Raw genomic sequence first — 25,475 nt, forward strand, 5'->3', positions numbered from 1 at the left:
TCACATGCATCATATCTTTATATCGATAGAGAAAAAACACTGGATGCTAAATCGAGTCGTGTAACTTTAAACGAACCGTTTTCCTCAACGATGATGTAAAGAGTGTCCAGTTGTTGTAATTTAAAGGGGGATTCCGTCTAATCTTTTCCCTCTGTTAGCATGTTTGACGTCAAGCAGAAATGCCTATTAGCCAAACAGCTGCACCTGCTGCCATCAACACACACACACACACACACACACACACACACACACACACACACACACAACTAAAAGACTTATCATCGGATGTGATACCCGCTAACAAAGTCAACAAAATGTCTTTTATGAAATTACATAATAAGGTGACGACTGCTGACCGGCGTTCATTCTTTGTTTGTTTCAATACATGTCTGAGAAATGTGTGTGTGTGTGTGTGTGTGTGTGTGTGTGTGTGTGTGTGTGTGTGTGTGTGTGTGTGTGTGTGTGTGGGGTGTGGTGTGGTGTGTTGGCAGATCCATAAGGGTGTGTATACTTTAACTCTTAACGTGGGTTGATTCATATTGGGGTGTGTTTGTGTGCTCTAATCAGATATAGTGTAGTCAATGTGTGTGTTCTGTGATGTTAAATGTTACTTTTGTCCTCAAATGCCCGCAAGGCTCGAGTCTAAACGTGAGTGTGTGTGTGTGTGTGTGTGTGTGTCTTTTCTGTTCCCATATGTGTAATCATAATTTATTAGTCACTTTTTGGGCGTCAGAGATGAAAATTGGAGGCTTATTACGTAACGGAGAAAAAAAAAAAAAGAAGATTAAAGTTTCACTGGAAACAGAACGATAAAAATAAATATCTTGAGAAACGTTTGTGTGTTTTTAACCAGAACAGAAGCTTTTATCCAAATAAATTTTTACAAATTTGTGATTAATGTTTTACTTTTTTGTATTAACTGATTGTGGATTTGCTTCATCAAAAGTAAGAGGCAGCAAGAAAAGTATTAAATTCATGACATGTTTTGATCATTAAAACTCATTAAAAGAATAATGAAAGCAGCATGTCGTAGGGAGGTGGATTCGCCTTTGTCTTGTCAGCTTTTTCTTTTAATTTGACGAAGATGTTTTTTCAGTCTTCTGTGGAGGGGGAAGGAAGACAACGTCTGACTTGTTGAAACACCAAAGACAGTTTGCAGACGCCGCTCGGTTACGTAAATGACAGACGTAACCTGAGCAGTTAGAACAAGCTCACAAATAAGGACTGCCATTGTGTGTGTGTGTGTGTGTGTGTGTGTGTGTGTGTGTGTGTGTGTGTGTGTGTGTGTGTGTGTGTGTGTGTGTGTGTGTGGTTTGTTTCTGACTCCTGATCTCAAAGCTAATTTGTAGATCAGGTCATAAAATGTCATGTACAATTTGTACTATTCATATGGGGACCTTGTAGACTGAACAAAGCAGTAATTTGACTTAAAGTGACAGTAACTGACTAAACTCTACTGTAACTTTAGCCAAAATAAAACAGGTGGGTTCAAATATTTATCTCAGAGGATATTTTGGGATGTTGGAGATGCAGTTTGGTGTTTTTAGGAAACTGCAACAGTGACTGAAACCATACCAGAACTAAATCTTAAAGGAATAGTTTGACATTTTGGGAAATACACTTATCTGTGTATTTAAAAACAAAGATTAGCTTAGCATAAAGATTGGAAACAAGGGGCTACGGCTAGCTTAGCACTGCCTATAGTGCAGCAACAAAATCCACCTACCAGCAGCAATGTCTAAAGCTCACTAATTAACATATTATAGACATTTTTTAAAGCAGAAATGTCAAATTTGCCTGTCAAAGCTTCTCAAATTTGAGGATTTGAAGCTTTTGGATGTCATGCATGACTGTATTCTGAATATCTTTTGGATTTTTTTTACTGTTGAACGAACCAAACATGACATTTTGAAGATGTCAACAAAGGCTGTAAGAAATTAAAATGGGCATTTTTCCCTATTATCTGTCAATTTGTAGACAAAATTGACACATTTTCAATTAATCAATGATAAAAACAATCATTAGTTGCAGCCTTAGTTTACTTTGTACAAAAAAAATGTGAAAAAAACAACCATTTGTGGTCTTAAAGGGGGTTATGTTTATGTTTATGGTTATGTGACTGTTTCATGGACATTTGGAGAGAGCTAGCTGTTTCCCCCTGGTTCCAGTCTTTATGCTAAGCTAAGCTAACCATCTCCTGGCTGCAATTAAGGCCAAACTATTCCTTAAGACTCGCAACTCTGTAAAATGCTCCTTTAAATATATAAAGACAAATATTTCTGCACATTGATTGCTTGGACCAAACTATTCTTTTAGATAAAACAACAAAAAAGGACGCTGTTGCAAATTTGTGGATTCTGCCTTCAGTTTTTGTCTGTGCGACGTTTTCATGCACGATGGTTTGATCTATCACATTAAATTTTTTTTCATAGGATACATTCGGGTCATCATGAAGACATGTGGTGTGTGTGTGTGTGTGTGTACGTGCGTGTTTTATCTATGTGTGTCCACAAGCTGCCATATGGTCAATGTGTAACAGTAATAGAGTTGAGGAGTTAACAGTCAAATGGTGACCGAGCATCCTGTAATGTGACCCTGAGCAGCTCTGTTACGACTGTATTGTGTGTGTGTGTGTGTGTGTGTGTGTGTGTGTATATGTGTGTGTGTGTATATGTGTGTGTGTGTGTGCGCGTTCTTGCCCAGACTGACATATGGTTGGTGGGTGTCACAGCCGTCAGGCAAACAAAAAGTCAACTCTCATCCAAACCACCTGACTGTTTCTGACTGTTTGCTGTCGTCTACAAATAGCTGCGTTACTTCTGTTCCTGACGTGTTCGGACACAATAAGTCAATCAACAAAGTATTAATTAATCAAGTGTAAATACCATATTGACATATTCTGGGTCCAACTTCTTAAATGAAAGTTTTATATCAGTGTAAAGTTAATATCTTTGGGTTTTAGACTTGAAAACAAGATATTTGAAGATGCTGCCTGATCATTTTTCACTGTTTTCCAACATTTTCTTTATGGCAAAAATAACATATTTATTCATAATAGTAAAATAATCATTTTCTGCCTTAAAAAAAGGTAACTTTGGGTTAAAAAACTGGCCACTTTCTTTCTGTTTTGAGCAATGGTTTTGCAGGAGTTGCAGGCTTCTAAAAATGCATCTGTTGGTGAAAAACTGTATTGGGATATTTGATACTTTCACAAGAAGCTGCCAAAATCCTGTTCAAACCCTCCTGTCACAACAGATCCACACACAGCGACTGCAGATCCAGTTTGGAAGTAGAGCTTGCAACAACAGTTTGGTTAATCAATTAGTCGATTGAGAGAAAAGTTACTATTTTGATAATCAGTTACTCGTTATGAATCGTTTAGGAAAAATACAGCAGTTTACTGGTTTTAGCTTCTCAGTTGTGAATGTTTTATGGTTTCTTTAATATCTGTTGGACTGTTTGATTTGAGGACGTCATTTTGTAAACAGTGGTGGACATTTTCCGACATTTTCTGACCTTTTTAGACCAAACGAATAACAGAAGTAATGATAGTTGCAGCCCTGGTTAAAAGTAAAACTGCCATACAAACAGCCCAGTAGCATGGTTAGCATTTAGCATCATGTAGACGGTGTAACTGTGTGTTCTTGAACTGAATCTCCACCCAAAAATGTTTCTGTAGATTTTAACAGTTGTCAGTAAATGTTTGTAGTTTGGTTTTGTTTCCTCAGAAACGGCATCTGCGGTCAGTTTGGATTTACAGTGATTAGCTAGCTTGATAAGTTCTGGCATCGTGTACTTTCACAGTAGTTAAAAGGAACAAGGGAACATAAACCATGAGGAAAGATTATAAAGTTTAATTGCTAACTGTCTGTACTAACAGGTGCAAATGTCCAATCTTGTACGCAAATGTATGTAGGTTGGTGCCAAATGTAACTTTACACCAGAGTGTGTTTAATTCTGACTCCGTGTGTGTGTGTGTGTGTTTTTGGGACCTTTTCCAGTATAAACACAGACCAGTAGTCTTCATGGGGACCAAAGCCTGGTCCTAAAGAGGCAAAACGTTTGGTTTAGGCTGTCCACAATGAATGGAAGTCAATGCAATATCCATAACAAGGATAGCTGCGTAAGCTTGTGTGTATGTTTGTGTGTGTCTCTCCAGGCTGATATTTGGTCGCTGGGCATCACCGCCATCGAGCTCGCCAAAGGGGAACCTCCGAATTCAGACATGCATCCGATGCGAGTTCTGTTCCACATCCCCAAGTCTCCTCCTCCGACGCTGACGGGAGATTTCTCCAAGAGCTTCAAAGAGTTCACCGAGGCCTGCCTCAACAAGGACCCCGCCTTCGTAAGACACATATTCAATCTTAAATTTCTAAATTTGCTTTAATGAACCTTTATTTTTCACTTTATTGTATTTTTGCTGCTGGATAGAGGCCCTACAAATGGTATTTACATGCTTTTATTGCTATTTAAATAGTTAAAAATCAATCATGTGAGACTTCCTGCCAAGCAAAGTAACTAAGTACATTTGCTCAAGCACTGTAAGCATCTGTAATTTACAAGAGTATTTCCATTTTATGCTACTTTATACTTATAAATATTGTAAATATTGTACTTTTTACTACATTTATCTGACTACTGTAATTAGCAGTTACTTTTGAGAGTAAGATTTTACATAAAAAACATATGATGATCTTAGAAAATATTGTTACAATGATTAAACCAGTGATTCAACAACATAACAAAGCAGAGTCTAGTCAGGGTTCCTTGTCATGTTTCAGATGTTCCCCTCTAAACTTCTCACATGGTTTCATTTAAATAACCGTTTGAGGCTCAAAGACCTCAAATTATCCAATATTTCACAAAACAGCAACAATTTGAGACCCCTCAGATTTATCTTATGACCCTTTGGAGGCGGCTCAACCGCTGGATTTAACCACCTCAGTGTACATAAAGACGTTCAAACTAGCTCCACCTCCAGCAGCTACACAGTGATGCACCAATATTAACAAACAAATAATGTAATAATACATATAATAAAACTCACAGGGACATTTTGCTGCAGCATGCTTACCTTTACTTTTCATACTTTAAATACAAATTACTACTTGATAATTTTACTTATGTATGATTTTTTTGTACTTTTCTATTATCAAACAGTCTTCTTAGTGACATTATTAACTTATTTTGACTTTTCAAATTGATATTTTTTAAATTTTTCCCAAGTTTTTACTTTGTTTTTTCATGTTAGTCACCCTGATAAGCACATGGTTAACTCGTGTTGAGGTAGTCATTTTTTCATTCATGTAATTTTATATCGTTTTGGTTCGGTTTTGAGTCAGATAAGTGTTTTTGATGTCATTCATTTTAAGCCAGCTCTCCTTTACTGTGTGTGTCTGTGGTTGCATCTTGCTGCCCCCTGGTGGACAAACTGCTCCTCTCCCTCTTTCTGCCTTTTCTGTTCTGTCAATTTCTCTTTCTTCCTGTAAGATACTGTTTTAAGATGAGGCTACTTGGCAAATAATTCACTTTTTCAACTCTTTCTATTATTTTATTAATCTTTTTCTCTTTCTGAACCTCAATGAAGCTGCTACTTATAAAAGAGTCGACCAAAGACAGTAAACGTTCTGTCTCTGCTCTCTTTCTCTGCAGCGTCCCACAGCCAAGGAGCTGCTCAAACACAAGTTCATCGTCAAACACTGTAAGAAGACGTCCTACCTCAGCGAGTTGATTGACAGGTACAGGAGATGGAAGGAGGAGGGGCACAGCGACAGCAGCTCCGACGACTCTGACAGGTAATTTCATTAATGTTGTTCTCGCAATAACTTTGCTTGTTTTAAGAGATGTAACATCTCTACTCTCCAGTTAAAACAGGAAAACACTGCTGTTGTATGTCTGAATACACACATATGTTCACCGTGCAGTGATTGGTGAGTAATATAAGCTGTTTTTGTGTGTGTTTGTGTCAAGTGAGTCCAGTAACAAGGAGAACAGCGATTCTCCTGAGTGGTCCTTCACCACCGTCCGTAAGAAGAAGACGGAGGGCAGGAAGGTCCTCCACGGGACGGTCAGTACCATCTATGTGTTTCTCGAGACAGCTTGTGGAGAAGAGAAATGCTTGTAACGTTGACAAAATGGTTGGATCTTGTTCAGTAATTCGTTTGTTTGAACATTAGTGTAAAGCTGCAGTCGGGTGATGTGGCCAGAAACAGGAGGGGACAGGAAATAGCGTGGGAAGGGTTGAAGAACGGCTATAACAACAGCAGGGGACAACGACGCTGTCATGTCTTCACTGTCATTATCCTCCGTCACTGTCATTACACTCACTGCAGCCAGGCAGCATCTCTTCCTCTCTGTTGTTTGTATTATTTAATCGCCTTACAGTCTCAAACCGGCTGGACAGTGGAGTTCCTCGCAATTTCACATGTCGAGGTTCATTTAAGAAGTGATTGTGTCTTGTAAGTTTCACATAGACATGAACAGGAAGTGAAATCCACTCCGACTGTGTCATAACAGAAGCAGAAACTACCTGTTGTTTTCATTACTGGACAAAAAAAGGTTTTATTGTTGTTTTCAGAACAACATCTGCGTCAGTGTTCAGTTGAGGAGGTCAGACTCACTTATCCAAGTTTCTTTGTTTTTCTTAAACTGACATTTACATTTAAATGTAAGTAGATTTTTGTCCTACTTCTATTTATGTCTCTCACTTGCTTCAAATATTTTCTTTTTCAGAATAACCAGAACTATTTGAAAATGAAAGAAATAATTGATGAGACTAGTTGAAGAGTCTAAGAAATTACTACATTTGTATTATTCCAAAATGCATTTTATTGCAGTAACACAACTGATTAGTGAAATCTGTGAAGTTTGTGGTGAAACTTACATTAACACTGAGCTTTATCAGCCTCATAATCAATAAATAATACAGATGAACATAAATGGACTCAAAGTAAACTTTACTCAAACTATTCCACTGACCTTTTTAACATTATAAAGGTCAGTTTAGGAAAAGTTTTGGGATGTCTTTGAAAATAACTTTAAGTAAAATTATGATCAATTTAAGACTTTATTTAAAAAAAAAATCCCAAAAAATCTATTTTTGATTAATTAAGCTTTTTTCTGTGAAACTTTTAGAATGGTAGATATCCTGTTGTACAATTTTGTTTTGTTTTTAGTGATATAGAACTGCAATAATTAAATCCCCCACCTTGTTTTTCCTCTTTTCATCCTCCATATCTTCCTCTTCCTCTTCTTTATCTTTTGCAGGGTCAGGATCAGCTGAGTAAGTCCGCCAGTCTGACCACAGTCATCTCTCCTGTCTTCACTGAGGTTAGTACACAAAGTCATGCAAGTATAAAAGATCAAATGATACGCATAACAGAAACCACGTGTGCTCAGCAAAAACAAAAGAGAAATCCTTAACAACTCTGCAAAATATGATCAGCAGTTTGCTTGGACCAGCAGTTCAGAGTTAAATTGTGAGATGTTTACATTTGAATAGTCGCTTCTTTTTGATCACCAGAAAAAGTTTGTAGTTTCTTTTTCCACCACATTGTCTGTATTAATTTAACTTGCTTCAAATTTGATCTCCCTGCATGATTGTATTATAGATTTATTTTGAGGGGAAATATGAACTAATTCATGTTTTCAGCCTAAAAATCATCATATTTAAAGGACGAGTCCATCTGCGTTCTTTTCCGGGTTGTTTAAATGTAAACACCCAAAAAGCTGTGATGCAATTTAGAGCGCTGATGACCTTCCTTGTACTTCAACTAAAATTTTAATTTTCGGTTTTGAATACATATGGAACATTACTGGGAAGCTACAGAATGATATGAGAATCTCAAAAAAACAAAAAAAAATGGGTCCGTCCTTCAAGAAATTTGACTCCAAAATATTTGAATCAGGATAGAAAAAGCTCAGCATGTGTAATTTGTGTGTAAATGCAGAATATAAACTCCTCCACAGGTTATTAAAACCCCTAAATTACTGAAAACATCTGTCCTCAATAACACACCGAGACAAAAGTCATGATCTTCCTACAGAATTGCTCGTTTTCTGCAAAAACAGAGGTTGCAGATGGCAGAAATATTATTTTGTCTTCTTCTTCTTCTTCTTCTGTAGTTGAAGCAGCAGCACAAGGAGCACTCTGAGCAGCGATTGGCCATCGAGGAGCTGGAACGCAACATCCGATTGGCTGAAGACGTCTGTCCAGGCATCACGGACAGGATGGTCACACACATCATTGCCAGGTACCAGAAGTACGTTTGTCATTTTCTAAATTATCTTCTTGTATTTTGCTTTCTTTTGTTCAGAATTAATATCTTACTGTTGTTTTCTTGAGCTTCTTTAGGTTCCTTTTATTTTTCTGTAATTCTTCACCGTCTTTTGTCTTGATTTCTTTCTCTCTCATTCTTAGTAAGTGTTCAGAAATTAAGATGTCTATGTCCTCCCTACATCAGATCATTTGTTTACCAAATGTCTTCCTTCTCTCCCTCTCCTGATTTCCGTCACTCGCCCCCAGATTCACGACCAACTGAGGAGTGGATAAATCGAAAAAGGAAGTGCGTGGAATGAAGAGAGACTGTGTCTCCGTACGGTGACGCTGCTGGACGATTGGAAACGGAGGAGATTTGCTGTGCGATGTCTCCTCGCTGTACACACACCTGACACACATACACATATATACACACGTACACGCACACACGTACACACACACATACACACACACACTACTAATGTAATATATACACTATATATATTATATATATATATATATATATGTATATATATATAATATATATATATATATATATAATCACTGCTGCTGGTTGAAGAACTTTTTCTCCCTAAATTGGATTCGAATAACAGCTGCATTTTTGGTCTGAAGGTTTGAAAATACAATCAAAACGATTCATTTCTCCTGTTTAGAGACATGAACTTCTCTAAAAAAGTAATCATGTCTTGAGTTTTGAATATGTTTAAAATAAAGCAGGCCATTTTTGTCCTTCTAAACCTTCTAAATTACTTTTAATGTGCCTTAATTCTTTGTTATTTTCAACAAGAAGATGTCACTTTTTCATGGTGACGTCATGTTTTTGTTAAAACCGTACACAGAAAAATATAAAGAAGAGGGCTCTCGTCCATCAGCAGTGCTATGTTTCGTGTCATGACTTGCCTGGACTTTGTAGATGTCTATATGTTTGTTCAGTAGCACTTGAGACAGATAATATGCCAATATTGCATTTGTTTTGTTGTCTTCAGTAATGCTTTAAAATTACAGTTCCCTGATAACGGAATTCAGTCAAGGTTGGGTCTACCCATCAAAGTGTACTACAAAAAGGTTTCAGCTTTCAGGGTTAAATTTTGTAATTGTCACTCTGATTTTACTAATGGAAATTAGACAAGGTATAAATATTTATAATCCACCACTGAAACAATTTTGAGAGGAAACTCAAGTTACTTTTTTGAACATTTTAGTAATTTGGGAATTTTAGAAATGTTTTTTATTTCCGGAGATTCCCATTGAACAGTTAACAGTTGGAAACAAATCAGCCGGTTAGCTAAGTGGCTGTTAGCTGTTTAACGGACACACATGGTATCTTCTCATCTAACTCTTTGCCAGAAAGCGTATTTCTTAAAATGTCTAACTTTTTCCTTAAAGGTCCGATGCGTAGAATTTAGTGGCATCTAGCAGAACAGACTTGGAATGGAATATAATATTCATAAGTATGTTTTAATTAGTGTATAATCACCTGAAAATAAGAATTGTTGTCTTTTCATTACCTTAGAATGAGCCCTTTAGATCTACATAAATAGCAGGTCTTCTTCCACGGAGCCTGCCATGTTGCCCCGCCATATCTCTACAGTAGCCCAGAATGGACAAACCAAACACGGGCTCTAGAGAGGCCACTGTAGGTGCCCCTACACGCTTGGAAAGGGAGGATGAGGGGAGGGGTATTCAAGTTGGTTGCAATCAGCAACCTCACCACCAGATGCCACTAAATCCTACACACTGCACTTTTAAGAGTAAAGACCCATTTTTTGACTACTTTTTGGGAGCAACTAGGCTCTGGCTAGGCTCAACAAGTAGCTTGCTAACCAGTTAGCTTACTATCTAGTTGTTGTTGTAGCTGTCCCCAAAGTAGCTAGCTTAATTTACTCCATGTTGTATGTATGAAATCCTCAAATTTATTTAAATATTGCTAGTTATGTTAAAGTTTCCCCACCTTGAGTGTTCCAAACAGCTGCCATTTTAATAAAATCAATGTCTGTGTTTGCTAAGACATTAGCATCAAACTTTTTGGTCGAATGAAATGGTAGTAATGGAGAAATTTTGACAATGACATAAGTCTGGAGGTAATTTAAGTATTGGCTATGGGTGACGAGATTTGATTGTTTTCTGGGAAGTGTGTAGTTCAGAAAGTATCTGGTGGAAATATAATTTCAGTGATGGCAATTGAACAAAATGAAAATGTTCCTGTAAGCAAGGTACAACCACACAAAGGTCTTCCACTTGCTCATGAAAAGTCTGTTTTTTAATACCCATTCAGTTTGGGAAAACATTAAGAACTCTCAACTTATTGTTGAGTTGGGACATCAAAAAGTAGCACAGATTGTTTTCATGTGCATAAAGGGAACTGTAATTAAGAGTATTACTGACAGTTTGTACCAAAGACACTATAAAAGTTGGTCATTGTATATTTTTGTCTTTTTATATTACCATAAGGGATACGACAATGCTTGTTTGGGGGAGGGGAGGGGAGGAGGGGGGGTGTAAAATGAAAGATGTAAGATTTTGAAGAAATGTACTCGTTTCTTTTTTCTTTTTTTGTAGCGGGACGTAGAGTTTTATGAATAAATATTTAAGTTTGATTGAGAAATTTGTGGTGTTTCTCTTACTCCATTATTTTGCTGAAAGGAAAATGATCAGGAGTAACAATGGGTATCAGTACACATGTACAAAGTTTGGAGGTCAAAAACTGTTTTTGGAATTGAAATTTGGAGGTATATTGTGAGTAATTTTTGAGAATCTGTACTTATATTTAGATTTCAGTTACTTTTATTATAACTGTATATATCATTTAATTGCTTGGGTGAAATAACCCATTATATAATAGTATGCAATTGTAAGTAATGTAATAAATTATTCTGAATGTACCAGACCCCTCTCAGACCACAGTCATCTTCCTGTGTATAATCCTTTATTGACAAATCCTTTATAATCCAAAAAGGTCTTTTAAATTCACATTTTTCAACAGATTTCACAAGAACCATTTATTTTCAGAAACATTACCCGACTACATTACCCAGAAAGTTATCCAATAAGTTGTCCAAATCTATAAACGCATCACACACAAGACTTTGTATCAAAGTCATAAAAATTTTCTTTTAAGTGGCAGTAAAGTGACTTTCCTCATTCTCACTACATGGCCAAATGGGGCTTAGTAATTAAAGGAAAACTATGGTTTATTGTTTTTTATCTTTGTAGCATCAGTCATTGGTTCTATTGGTTATGATGTATACACCAACATTGTGACAAAATCTTTAGCATTGCTAAAAAATGGGTCCAACAGTACCAGAAACCCAACTAGTAAGATAGATGATCAATAATTTGTCGACAATTTGTAAATGTAGTTTATTTAGAGGTAAAACTGAGAGTGACCACACCTGTCATGTCATTAATAATCCCTCATTGCTAAAGGAAAAGAGTGTTGAAATTGAACCAGCACATCAGTCTATAACCTGTGTGATTGGGTAATAATCTTACCACTTATCTTCACTTTCCGTCCAACTAAGGTTGGCTAACCTGACATTTGTTGCCCTGTCTGACCAATTTTTAGTAATATTGAACAATCATTTTGGTCAGTACAATACTGTGGAACTGATGGCTGGATTTACGGAAATAAAACACAAGTTGTAACAGACCTTAGTTTTCCTTTACCTTGGCTTTTAGGAGGCTGTATGTCATCTTACATTTTTGTTTGGGACATTGCTTCACAAGGCAAATATCTTGGACTAAAAGTCAACCAGTTGTTTATTCCAGCCAATAGACAGCTTTAATCCATACTGCCAGGCTTCTAATGTCACTAAAAGTTTAATTTCCTCTTGGTGTAGCAATGGCAACCTCTATTGTTACATTTTGGTACAGCTTGTTTGACCTTGGATAATAGCAGATATCATTTTACAAGTATTAATTGTAAGTTTGTACCCGTAATATGACTACTAATTGACAGTCAGTATTAGTTTTCTTTTGCTAAAACAAGGTGAAAACTATTCATTTCATCTGCCCGTACACCTTAAAACAATACACTTCTTATACACACAAAACCATCACATTTATCACAATTGTCTTGTGTTTGTTTTAAGCCAACCTGCCAATTTTTAATGTGATCTTTATATGAACCTGTTTCATGTGTAAAATGTTTTCTTTCCCTACAGTGTGACCTCAGTAACCTTCGAAGCACCTTTCATCTCCTTTTCTTCTTCCTCTTTCTTTACCTCTTCATCCCTCATTGTCTTCCCCTTCACTCCTGCCTCCTCCTCCTCCTCCTCCCCCTCTTCCTCCTCATCCAGCTGGAGGCTCCCAGACGAAAACCTCATCCTGGCTAGTCCTGTGGACCGTACCACTTTCCCTAGCGGGGGTGGCGGGCAGTAATATGGGTAGAAAACCTCTGGGTCCGAATCGCTGTAGTTACCCGTAGTGCCGCTGATCATGCATAGCGAAGTGGGGCGATCAGGCAGAGGGGAGGAGTTTAGCGGGAGGTAGGTGGGTCTGGAGGGGCGTGTCAGATGGGGGTAGTAACCAAGGGGTCGGAATTCAGAGGCCGGGTTAAAGGCGGGGTTAGAACTCCTTGAGAGGTGAAACTTAACATCTGGTTGGCTGGCCACGCGGCGAGGCAGCCCCGGAAGAAAGCTGGAGTCGTCGCTGTAATGCCCTGCCTCAGTACGTCCAACGCCCAAGAACCTTGCACTGTTGCTTCCTGACTGGTAAACCCTAGTCAAACCCAGCCCGCCTGAGGGGCGAAGGTTCCTCCTGATTGGCGAGACAGATGGCGAATCTTGGCTTAGTGGGTAAAAAGACGGCCGAGGTAGGCCATCCATCGTCACATAATCTTGTCGTCTTGACTGTGGGAAACGCTCCAGTGAAGAAACAGCAACGTAGTCTGATAAGTAGGGGTGTCGGTTGAGCGGTGAGGAACCGGCAAATGGGAATGTTGGAAGGATGGGGTGGTACTGGTAGGCAGGGCTGTTTGGGTAGAGAAGAACCAGCTGCTGCGCTGCATCTGGGTGTGGCTGTGGGTTTGGCCGGCGCCGTGAACGGTTGCCATAGACACCAGCTAGGCGTTGAGCTTGGCGTTGCGCCCCAATTCGTCCCCCTTTCATGTCCTCCATCACAGATGTAGAGGCAGATCTTATCTTGGGTGAGGGGGTTAATGGGTGGAAAGATGGCGAGAGGGGAGTGACTTGGGAGAGAGGGCGGGACTTCTGGGCAACCTCAACAGATGAATAGCTTCGTTTAGCCCCTCCTCCCTCGATTTCAATGTTGTCTAATCCCCGGTGATGCGGGTCCAGCTCGTCCTGACTGTGGACCGCCAAGGCACGACTCGACCGAGGGAACGGGTGGGAGTGCTCATACAGCTGAAAAAGTAAAACACACAAATTCAAAGTGTCAGTTCTTTTCTCTATATATATAAATAACTGTTTAAACTGCTCTCTGTAAATAGTAGTTTTTATTACCTGTTTGGAGACATCGGTGAGGAGATCTGGGGAAGATCGACACTGTCTGGGATCATAGTCTGACTGACAGTAAGTCCTGGGTGGGGAGAAAAGCGGGAAAATAGAGACAATGACACACCTTCAATAACAAAAAAAGTAAACTGTAAATTCAAAAGCATGATCAACAGTTAGGGCTTTGTGGTGGATCAGTGCAGAGTTAACGTCCTTTATGGTGGTATTTAGCATCATAATCAGTGTATGTACCTTGATCGAGAGGTTTGATATGTTTGACTTGTGTTGATGAATTTGCTCTCACCTCTCAAAGTGCAAAGGCTTCTTCTCCCGGGATCCCATGCACTCCAGTAGCTGCTTCTGTGTCCGTCCACTGTCACACATTAAATTAACAAAACATTGAAAATCATCGGTGGCCATATTTGTCATGGTTTTACAGAAACAGTATAGCCTCCAACTAAAAGCAAACCTACAAAGTTCTCATCATTTCAAGAACAATCGAACCTCTTAATCATCTCAAAATTTTACTCCAGACTGAAGGATGGTTAAAGGAAGCCATCAGTCATGTTTGGTCTTTAGTGTTGACTTGAGAGCAGCCCTTTTTCATTGCCATTATCGATTAATCTGTCATTTATTTTCTCAATTAATTGATTAGTTGTTCAGTTTATAAAATGTCAGAAGAGTGAAAAACGTTGATCACTGTTTTCCAAACCTGCAACCTAAAATGTCTTGTTTTTGACTCAACCAATAGTCCACGATCTAAAGATATTCAGTTTACTATCACAAAGAACTAAAGAAACCAGAAAATATTTACATTTAAAGAAGCTGGAACATGAGAATTTTCCATTATTTCCTTACAAAATGACTCAAGACAATCAATTGACTGATCATTGCAGCTAAAAATCCTCCTCTGCTTTACCTTTGTATAGTTTTATCAAATTTGGGTTGTTAGTTCAGACTGAGCACTAACTAATTTTAATGATTGCAAAATTGCATACAAAGTCAATGGAAAAACATAAACAAATCCAAAAAGATTGTTTGAACAACAAAAAACGTTTTTGGTGAGAATGTACCTGTGGATCACAGCACTGTGTGTGTCTATTTGTGTGTTTTACCTGTATCTGAAGCTGGAGCCCTTGCAGGACAGCAGTGTTTTGTGCATTGTCTTCGGCTCCTCAGCCAGTCTGAAGAAGGCGTGGTACTCTACACACGTCTTCCAGAACGACTTACACACATCCCGACTGGCCATGCAGAACTCCAGTGTGTCCTTACACGATGGCTGGATGGGCATTACACAATACGTAGATTAATAAATACTCCAAGGAGTTTACAACAATCACAGAAGATTAGGCCAAGTGAGAACCTCACCCCAACTTTGTCATGTAGTTTGATGAGGAAGTGTTTGCGTTTGAAGCTCAACTTGCGGATTTTCGCCCAGCTGAAAGTGTTGATCTTGGTGTTTCCCTGGACCACACAGACAAAAAACATGTCCTTCAGTCCTAATATGAGGCTAAAATTGAACATATTATCCTAGAAAACAGTCACTCTCTAGAAAAAACAGGGAATGTTTAACCTAACCTCTAACCAAACATCCTGTTAGATACAATTTCACAGGTCCCTCAATCTTAAACCTGCTTTAATTGATTCTGGCCACTTGGGGGCAGCAGAACAAACTGTAAACTCAATGTTGACGTATTATTGCCTCAGAAAATTGCCTTTTTACCCATGTCTCACATGTTCTTCGCTCTTTAGCAGCTACATTCTCCACATTCAAGTCACCGATGTTGTCTGTCTGATGTTTGGTGCTGGACATGTAGAGCACAGTGGCTTTATCAGAGCTTTTTTCACTGGAAACTGCGCTGATGAGAGCAGTTAGAGTGAATCAAAACAACAAAGTTGTGGACTTTAAAACCAAAACAATGAGCTGAAAGATGCTAAAAATCTTTGTAGAGCTGATGGGAATTGCAGATGTAGGTAATAATTCTCTTTCATCTCTACGACCCCTTTCACATTAGACATAAAACACACTAAAATATTGATTGGAACAAGTAGGTCATTAGCTTTGGTCATTAGCTTCATCTGATTAATAACTGAGATGTTGGAAAGGTCAGACACCAAATTCTTTAGAATTCATCATCTGGGTAATAAATGTCTGTATAAAATTTCCAGGCAATCCATTTGATTTGCTGAGATTTTTTACATTTTACTCTGTACCAAAGTGATTGAATGACTACAGCCATGCAGTTTGTGTAATTAAGAACAGCTGCTAGACTGTATTCCAGCAAGACCTTTTCATTTCCAGCCCCGTGGAAGGTTAATCCTTGTGTATGTGAAAATGTTAATGTCCTTATTTATGTGTTTGTTCTAGACCATAAACCATATACCTGAAAGACCAGTACTCCAGAGTGTGTGACAGACAGATTGATCCTCATCCCCTCCCCGTCGTGGGCTGGGTGAGGCCTGATGCCATACATGTCCAGCTTCCTCGCCACCTCCAGCAGGTGGATGTCCGAGTCTGCTGGAGACACACCTCTACAGAGACAGAGAGAGAAATGAAAACTTATATCAACCAAACATATCCCTAATCTGAATTTACACCAGTCCTACAAACATTTATTTTTTTTTGTGTGTACCTGTGTTTCTTGTGGAATTTGATGATTTTATGGTCAAGATATTCCTGGTTGGGGACGTACTGCTTCATCTCCAGATGGTGACAATCCAGCTCCTCATCATAGTCCCCTAGCTCTGCTGTAACACACACACACACACACACACACACACACACACATAAAAAAACTACCTGTTAAAACAATGTTTAAATAAACTGACTCTGTACAATCCCAAGATGCATTTTGTTGTGGCAAAATCACCACTTTATATGTGGTGAATGTAAAGCAATTTTTGCCTCATAAATTGACTAGAATCGTTGAAGATAATTAAATTTGCACTTCATGAATATCTTACATACTATACACTAGGGCTGCAACTAACAGTTATGATCACTATCCGTTAATCTGCCAATTATCTTCTTAATTTAATCGATGAATCATTTTGTCTATAAAATGTCTGAAAATAGCAAAAATGCCTGATATAATTTCCAAAGTCCCAGAAGAACAGTCCAAAACCCAAATACATTCAGTTTACTAACTACAAATATTGGGCATTTTTACCTAAGAAATAAAACAATTTGATTCAAAATAGTTGCCAATTAATTTTCTGTCGATCCACTAATTGATTAACTCATCTAATCGTTGCAGCTCTATTATACACTTTAATAAATGATAATTATGACTTTGTATAGGTGAATTTAGGGATTAGTTTATTGATTTACCTCTTGATGACATGACATGTAGACTTTAATAGTGTGCTGTATTTTTATGCTTACACTGCAGTATGTGAGACACCAGCAGGGCGGCGCTGTTGTCATTACAGGTCAGACTCCCGTTAGACAAGTCCTGCTTTATCTGTAAGGCAAAAAGATACCTACACACACACACACACACACACACACACACACAGTAAGATGATTTATGGTTACAGATGTGCCTTGTTGCTACGACTACTGCAGACAACCACTAGAAGGGAAATATTCGGGTCAACAGTGTTTAAAGTTTTGTAATTCAGTCTGTATGCAGTTTTCTTTTTTCATCGTATCAGAGCTGGATGACAATGAAACACATACAAACATGCAGACTGGTACCTGGTGAGGCCCCTCTTAAGTTGTCCAGGGTCTGGTGGGAAGAACTTGACTATAAACCTGAAGAACAGATCATTGGAGTCTAACAGAGGAAGAAAAAGAAATGAGAGATCACAGACACAGAAAGAAGAGGACAGGGGACAGAGGGTGAAATAAGTTAGAGAGATAAAAGATAAGATGGAAAGGAAAAGCACCAAGTATATTTTTGAAGTTCGATGAAAAGAGCATGTAGCGAAAAACCAGCACAACCAACTCACAGCCAATTATGTTTCTAAACGTCTCTGTTTTCTTACTGGTATGATTTAGGTCTAGAGAACAATATTTCTGCTTTGCAAGCACAAAATGGACAAAGTAAAACTTCCGAGGTCTCTACAATTATAATAAGACGACTGGGATAAACATCTCAAGGATAATGCTTGAAGAAAAGGCTGCACTCACTATGAATTTATACTCCAAAAGAGATGTTTGTACAAAAGGTTCATAGTGCAACACAGCTGATAAGCTATGATAACTTCTTTGATTTTGGACATTCTGGCTTCATCACCAATGGTGCAAATTTGCAAAGAAACACTTAGAGGGATCATCTTGGTACAATTCTTGGTAAGTGTTGATGGCTGATTAGTGTTAGCTAGTTAGCGTTAACGTACATCAGACAGTTGGTTTAATGGAGGAAGAATAGCTACTAACATCTGTGCAAAATTAATCTATCCTGTAGACTCGCATTCAGCCCTAAAGGCAATTCTAGTTATCTTCCTTGCAGTCATGCTAAATAATTGCGATTTAACATGTTTTTCCTTCAATTATGACACAGTAAATGCATAAATAAAAAGGAAATATAAATAATGTGTATTGTATTTCACTTTATTGCTTGTCTTGTTTTCATTCAGACATTTAAAATCTTCCATATAAATTGGCCTTAAACGTTAGAATAACTGTCCAGATCAACTTCTGAAGGGATTTGTTTGGTGTCATATTGAACATGAACCAGCTGTTTCAGTTAGTGCTAATTAGGAATTGCTGATTTAAACACACACCTGCTGGTAATCAAGCAATCAAGTGAGCCAATATAAGCAAGCAACATGTAAAAACTGTTGTTTTTTCCTTTCCCTTTTATTTAAACTTTTAAAAGACATTATTCTGTTTGCTAAACTATTATCCGAACATCTTTCTGATCATTTAATTGTTGACATCCAGTATAACTTACATTTAATCTGTTTTGTCAGCGGCTTCAGTAGCTCCAACCACACCTGCAAAAAAAAACCAAACAACAACATAAAAAACAATTTGGTACTCTATGTGCCTGTACATCTGGAAAAAATGAAAATATTCTCTTTGATTTTGTGTTTCTTACATAGTTGCCACTGTGGTGTCTAAACTCCAGTCCAAAGTATTCTTTCTCCAGCAGTTTCAGATGACCACAAACTTTGTTGAAGAAGTCACAACCTAAAACCTTTTGCTGATAGAGAGAGAGAGAGAATTAAAGAGGGAGTGAGTGAGAAGGATTATTGGATTTTTTAATGAAGACACTTAAAACTGGTGTCCAGGGACACTTGGTGTTACGGCTCAATTTCTCTGTTACTTAGTTCACAAGAACTTTATATAATGCTGTAGTCAATATTATAGGTCACATGAACTGGATGCCCATCGTTTCTGAATGAAAACTAAAAATAAACTCCTCCAGTCCATTTTTTTACCTGTTTTGTTAGACGCTTAGATAAACGCATGTTGGTTCACTATTTTAGAATCATCTTCCAATCAAGATTTTGTTGTGAATAAGCAAGAAATTATATCATAGCACAAAAAAGTCCCATGCAGATCTGGAGTCTATAGAGCCTGACTGATATTGGATTTTTGGTGCAGCTATGTGGTCGGTCCACCACCATTCATGGTCCCCAGAGGATGAATCCTACTGATTTTCGTGATCCTTTAACATTTCATGTCCTGCTATCATCAGTTCAAAATGTATTTGTCCAATACTTTGGTTTATGAACAAATACAAAACTAATGACCTTCCCATCAGCCTCACCGGTACTTTGTGTTTAGTGCTAAGCAGATGTTAGCATGCTAACACGCTAAACTAAGATGGCGAACATGGTAAACATTATAGTTGCTAAACATTAGCATGCTAGGATTGTCATTGTGAGCATGGTAGTGTGCTGACATTAGCATTTAGCTCAAAACACCGAAGTACAACCTTACAGAGGTGTTAGCATGACTGTCTTAGTCTTGCTTGAACATAAACAAACTTTTTTGATAAAAGTCTCCTAAATTTGATTTCTAAAGTTTTGTGATGATGTACCTCAGCACAACATTTTACAGTTGAAAAATAAACCTGTCATTGGTCTTTGGTGGACAAACTAATGAACTAATGAAAACTTAAACACTTAAAACTTAAGTTTATTTTTGAAAATGTTAAATTTCTGAAATTTGAAGTTATTTATCGATTGATGATGTTATAACCAGAAACACTAGTATTATTCAAACTCAATAAACAAGTTCATTTCTATGGCTTAGGGTTAGACTCAACTATAGATTGAAATGATTTGATGAGATGGATTTTTTTAGGAAAATACCCCCAACTTAATTCAGATTTCTCAATTCAGGTTCTTGTCTCTTCCATTACTCTATTTTTTTTAAAATCATGTTTACTGGCCAGAGTGTAATAAAACAAGGGATCAGGGAGGACGGAAGACATTTACAAACACCTGGAGTTTATTTCTCAGGTAAGAGTTCATCAGATGGTGATTTATAGCTAATGAGAGATGAAGAGAAGCTCTGAAGTTACAATTCTACCATCCTGTCCTGTTATATTATTCCTTCTTTCTCTTTCTTGCTTTCCTCCTCTCTTCTCTACTCTTTCTACCTCGTTGCCCTTTCCTCATTCTTTTAATTTTACCACATCTTTACCTCCACTTTTGTCCTGTACACTGTTACACACTGTAAAAGTTACATTTCCTTAACTTTGTGGGGGATTTTTCGTCTCTTTATTATCTTTTAGACAGTGAACTCTATTAAATCATGTTCAGTGTTGTCATACTATGCCAGAGCCCTCTTTTTAAAAATATTTGAGAAATATATTGTATATATAATTACTAAATTCCTTCTTCCTCTTTGTCCCCTCTCTCTTCCTACATCTCCCTCATTCTCTCCTTCCTCCCATCCCTCTTTTTATCCATCTCTCTTTCTCCTTCTCTCTCTCTTTCTGTCTCTCGTCTCTTTAATTACCGAGATGGTGTTTGAGCATTGTTCCCTCACTGCAGCGTTACCAGGTTTTTTTTTAGTGTTTGCTGTCTGCTAGCTGGTGTTTAGCGCTCCGACGGGGGTCACTGGACGTCCCTCATTAACTCGTCATGAGAGAGAGAGGGAGGAAGAGGAGGGACAGAGCAGCTGGAACCGATTATAAAGAGAACACAGGCATAACCGATGATTACGGGAACAACAGAGCAGTTAGTTTAAATGGAGCGGAATTCAACTTTAATGTCCAATCTGCTGACGGGAAAATGTATCTGTGGAATATGTGATAGGAAACAACGGTGAAATATAACTTGTCTCAAACAAGACAGAGTTGTAAAATTCCTTTAACTACATCTATAATGTTAAAGTTACAGCAACAGTGTAGATGTTACTTTCTGGTGACACTGAGTTTAAGAATCCAGTACCATTGTGTGTAGCTTTATCGTACTATAGGCTTTATTAATCCTGCTTTTGCTCATTTAAATAAATGTACTTCACTTTAAAGCTGCACTAATCAATAATATTTATATTAAAAATGGATTAAATTAATATGTACAGTGTATATAATTTGCAAAGGGGTCACATACATGATTTTGTGTTTTTTAGCTCATTGTTTTCATTTTTCAAGCCCTCAAACTCCGCTCTCATCAATCATGTTTCGAGCTGTTTTCACCTGACAGGGACAACGTTAGCAACTAGCTGGTGAAGAAAGTGGACCATGCAGAAGTTAAAGCAAGACTGTGTCACTTTTGAAAGAAGAAATAACAGTTATTTTTCTCTTACAAATGAAAAGTTGAGTAAATAAGCAATAAAAAAAACATGCTTGCTCAGATTTTGCTGCTCCATCTTCACCTGGTCTGGTGTGACCAGTAGCATATGGTGGCTAATGTTACCTAACGTTAGCAAAGTTTATAGAGTTGCTGTGTGCTACTGTTGCACTTTACCATTATCCTGTAATTGCCACTCTTGTGGCCACTGTTCAGCAAAAGTTAGACAGGTTAGCATTAAAAGAGACAAATGTCTCCCTCAGGAGTTGGTGGAGACCAAAACAGAGCTAAAAGAAGAGTGAATGTTGATTCACCAGGTGGACAGAAATACGACTGAATTAATGTTAAACATGCAGTGCAGAACTTTTACATCACAGTCTTTCACAATATATGAGGAGTTTTTAAATCTCATGTCGGGCGCCACATTCCCACGCTGGCCGTTAATCATACGGCTCTTCTAGACTAAATTAAATTCTTAATTGTCTTCATGCCTTTTATTTCTTATATAAATCAATCTAAATAACCAAGTTGTTGAAAGGTGCTGTACATGTAAACTTTTGTAAATGCCAATTTTGTGATTTGGGGCTATATACATAAAATTTACTTGACTTTCCATAAAATACACTTGAATATATGTTTTACTTGGGTCTTTCCATCCCCTCCATTATTTGCTCTGAGTGTCTATACATCAACCCCCATTACATCATTCCATCTTCTCTCTTTCTCCACGTCTTGTCTGATCATTAATTGGGGTTTCACCCTGAAGGTTAGAAAATCAGGGTCAGAGGAGCAAACATGCACTGTAGCAACTTGAAACCTATTTTTATAATTATGTGGGTTTTCTCTATAACACACACACATGTTTTACCTCCCCTGTTTACCAAATACACTATATTTATCACCGGGTGGGAAGGATTTATTTTTGACCACTTGCATCCTCTTTCTCTCTTGTATTGTTTCTATATTTCTTCCTTCGTCTCTCTCTCTCCTCCTCCTCCTCTTCTAAAGATGCTGCTAATGTCCTGGAGGCTGCTGGGACAACCGACAGAAAAAGCATGGGCATTGAAAATGGAGCTACTTTACAAACACAATACTGCAACCCTCACACACACACAAACACACACACACACACACATATACACACTGAGACATTGAGAGTCTCTTTTTAGATTGCCTTGCAGGCAACGTCATCATGTTGAAAACGCAGCTCGTCACTCTGCTTTTCTGTAGCTGCTAGCAGAGCACATGGCAGTTCATACTGTAGATATCAGAGAGTTTACATCCAGCTGTTAACTCACCACACAACTGGCAAATATCACTAACAGTTTGGATAAAATAATATGACAATATTTAGTATTTGTCTGTTTCGTTCAAACTATATTAAGATATTTAATTAAAATTTCATCATTACTTCCAATCACAGTGAATCTTTCACTTGTCTTCCCTTGTTAGGAAGATATGAAATTGGATTGATCTCAGTCCTGTTGATTTTTGGGGAATCTCCACTTTTACACTGTTTAGCCAGGACAAGTTCTGATATTGATGACTTTTCTGTCAGAAAATTACACCTGAACGATAAAATGATAAATACAGAGTGTTACAGAAGTACAGAAGTTTGTTGTGAGTTGTTGTGGTTGCTTCTCCTTAATTTGACTGAACAGAAAAAAAGTGTGACAAAAGTTGAGGAACCAACTGTTAAGACATTAAACTTAAAAGTTATAACGTTTTTAATAAATGGAAATTTACACGTTGTTAATTAAAACGTGCATTGCACAAACTGTTCTTACGTTTATATGTTGAACTAATATTTTCACTCTGTAACTGCCAGTTCTAACTTTTAGCTAGACCTTAGCTTGAGATAACTGACGTTAGCTTGTTAATATGTGACCCATTAAAAGTGAAGAGTAAAAGAGGTAATTATGGCCAACATATTTGACCTGTCACTTCATTAAAATCTGTTAAATAATGTAAACTGGGAAGATTACATGTCACAAAAACAACATAATTAGAAAATTACCAGGTAACATCCACATATAACTTATAGCTAGCCGTTAGCTTGAGGTAACTGACAAAACTAACGTTAGCTTGCTCATACATGACCTGTTAAAAGTGAAGAATAAAAAAGATATGGTGAACACATCACTTGATTAAAATGCTGTTTAATAATCATGTAAACTGGGAAGATTTTAGATGTTCAAGTGTTTTTGATAACATCATCAGGCTAGATTACTAAATAGCGCCTGCTAGGTTAGCATAATCTGATATTTCCCTTTCATTCTTAACTGCGTGAATTCTATCACTCATATAACATATTTCTGTATGTATGCATACATGAATAAAAACAAAGTCATACCTCCATTTATAAAGTATTGTCAGTTAAGTTTAATACATTTTTTGGCTCCTAAACCTGTTATTTTCAGCCGTTATGTTACAGCTTGTGATGCTACAGTGACTCCAGTTTACATAGTTGATTGCTTTTGATTAGATGTTTCCAGCTGAGTTAAACATTACTAAAGTCTTCACAAGCTAAGTCATGCAAGACAAGAGAAGTAAAGACTTTAAGCGCTAATTTAGTGAACGATTTACAAATAGCTGGTGGACTAAGATCACTTGTCCATCCATCCATTTTTATATCCAGAGCCACAGCCTGTCATAGTATAATTAAATGTGTAGAGGCTTCTACCATATGTTCACCCATCTCTCTCTTTCCCACTATCTTCCATGGTTTGAGAAGCACAAATTCAAGTCCTTCGTGCTGTGAGACAGCAGTAATTAGCACTTAAATATCACCTGACAGATACATCATCTTAGAGGTGTGAGTCGGTGATTGATGCTTAAATCCACGGACAGTTTGACACAACCATTTTCCAAGACAGCACCAGTTGAAGTTTATCACTCTTTATATAATAAATATATAATAAATATAGCCTTCTAGCTCACACAAAAGTGACATGATTTGTTTATATTCTGCATCAATTTTACAGTTGTGACACTTGGAAATTTAATATTAAAATTGAAATTATAACCAGTCACCAACTAGACTTAAGTTTAACTTTAAATTCTGGCAAAGCTACTTTTGTCACATGTTTAAATTACTTCAACATACAAGAATTTTCCAAAAATAATGCCTACATGTTTACAACATGTCACTTATAATCCTGAATGCTCCATGTTGGTATAATGTCTAGATTATATTATATTATAGATTATAATAATTGCCATGTGGACACATAACATTTTTAGTGTTTAGTGGAAATAGTGCCCCAATCAAGGTTTTAAAATATGGATTTGAGCATGAACATGTGAAAACAACGTGAGATATGTTTGATAAACTATGAATATATATATTTGTGTTGTTAATAAGAAAAATGGTTAAATAATTTAAATATAAGCAAGGATTTTAGGAGAAAGGAGTTTGTTTTTCCCCCTTTTTGTTAATAAACTTACCTCCACCTCGAACGTGCGCTCGCTGTCATCCAGAAAGATCACGCGCAGCCGGAGCTTCGTCTCCTTGGAGACCCGGGACTTGATCGGGAGGCTCCCGAGTCTCCGGGTCCGCCGGTGATGGTCCCCCATCTATCTCTCTGTCTCTCTCAGAAGATATAATGACAGCAGTATTGAGCCATCACATCCATCATCCTGAAAATACAAATTCCCAAGACACAGAAGGCGCTCTTCCTCCTCCTCATCATCATCACCACCACACCGCTACCGTCACCATCATCATCCTCTCTGCTCCTCTGCTCCTCCGGGGATCTGTCGTTGCCGCTGGAGCGCGCGCTGTCCAGATGCGTAATGGCACGCTGACGTTGTTTCCAGACGGTGAACACGAGCGGACCAGTAATACAGCTTCTGTACTGTAATACTGCTACAGTGTTACTCAAGTACACGTCATAATACCACGCTGCAGAAATACTCTATTACAAGATAAACTATACTTTCACCAAAGTATAGTTTATCATCATAAATGTATTTAAAAGTATCAAAAGTAAAAGGCTTACTGTGCGTTATTATGGCCCCTGTCAGTCTTATATTATTGTATATTT

The 25,475-nt window shown here is 37.7% G+C and overlaps 2 protein-coding genes across 4 annotated transcripts in view; one reads left to right on the forward strand and one right to left on the reverse strand.

Annotated features, from left to right (window-relative positions):
• Nucleotides 1–8,743, forward strand: part of stk26 (serine/threonine protein kinase 26) — a 30,489-nt gene extending 21,746 nt beyond the window's left edge. The window contains exons 7-12 of one of the 2 annotated variants that reach the window (XM_044341010.1): nucleotides 4,160–4,345; nucleotides 5,653–5,795; nucleotides 5,971–6,067; nucleotides 7,267–7,329; nucleotides 8,125–8,261; nucleotides 8,525–8,743. In XM_044341010.1, coding sequence (XP_044196945.1) covers nucleotides 4,160–4,345; nucleotides 5,653–5,795; nucleotides 5,971–6,067; nucleotides 7,267–7,329; nucleotides 8,125–8,261; nucleotides 8,525–8,540 — 642 coding nt within the window. In that variant the 3' untranslated portion in view covers nucleotides 8,541–8,743. The remainder of the gene's footprint in view (nucleotides 1–4,159; nucleotides 4,346–5,652; nucleotides 5,796–5,970; nucleotides 6,068–7,266; nucleotides 7,330–8,124; nucleotides 8,262–8,524) is intronic. The other variant, XM_044341011.1, reaches the window with a different exon arrangement.
• Nucleotides 8,744–8,857: 114 nt separating this feature from the next.
• LOC122973461 (FERM domain-containing protein 7) lies at nucleotides 8,858–25,343 on the reverse strand. 2 transcript variants are annotated; one of them, XM_044341009.1, is made up of 12 exons: nucleotides 24,877–25,338; nucleotides 18,780–18,884; nucleotides 18,633–18,675; nucleotides 17,432–17,510; nucleotides 17,117–17,214; nucleotides 16,365–16,479; nucleotides 16,116–16,263; nucleotides 15,100–15,195; nucleotides 14,847–15,010; nucleotides 14,036–14,104; nucleotides 13,741–13,816; nucleotides 8,858–13,641 (listed from the first exon to the last, which is right to left on the reverse strand). In XM_044341009.1, the coding sequence occupies exons 1-12, from the start codon at nucleotides 25,003–25,005 to the stop codon at nucleotides 12,436–12,438; spliced, it is 2,328 nt and encodes a 775-aa protein (XP_044196944.1). In that variant the 5' UTR covers nucleotides 25,006–25,338; the 3' UTR covers nucleotides 8,858–12,435. The 2 variants fall into 2 exon arrangements, 1 of the variants encoding a protein (XP_044196944.1); XR_006400024.1 differs by lacking the exons at nucleotides 8,858–13,641; nucleotides 13,741–13,816; nucleotides 14,036–14,104; nucleotides 14,847–15,010 and adding an exon at nucleotides 15,455–15,536 and having other exon boundaries at nucleotides 15,116–15,195; nucleotides 24,877–25,343.
• Nucleotides 25,344–25,475: the final 132 nt, after the last annotated feature.

The sequence above is a fragment of the Thunnus albacares genome, chromosome 22 (assembly GCF_914725855.1).
Source record: "Thunnus albacares chromosome 22, fThuAlb1.1, whole genome shotgun sequence".
In the NCBI taxonomy this organism is placed as follows: domain Eukaryota; kingdom Metazoa; phylum Chordata; class Actinopteri; order Scombriformes; family Scombridae; genus Thunnus; species Thunnus albacares.

Coding starts and splice junctions, on each gene's coding strand:
- LOC122973461 (XM_044341009.1), bottom strand. CDS start 25,005: ATGGGGGACCATCACCGGCGGACCCGGAGACTCGGGAGCCTCCCGATC. Junction 16,264..16,364: donor AAATTCCACAAGAAACACAG/GTACACACAAAA, acceptor CTGTCTCTGTAG/AGGTGTGTCTCCAGCAGACT. Junction 13,642..13,740: donor TCACCGATGTCTCCAAACAG/GTAATAAAAACT, acceptor TTACTTTTTCAG/CTGTATGAGCACTCCCACCC.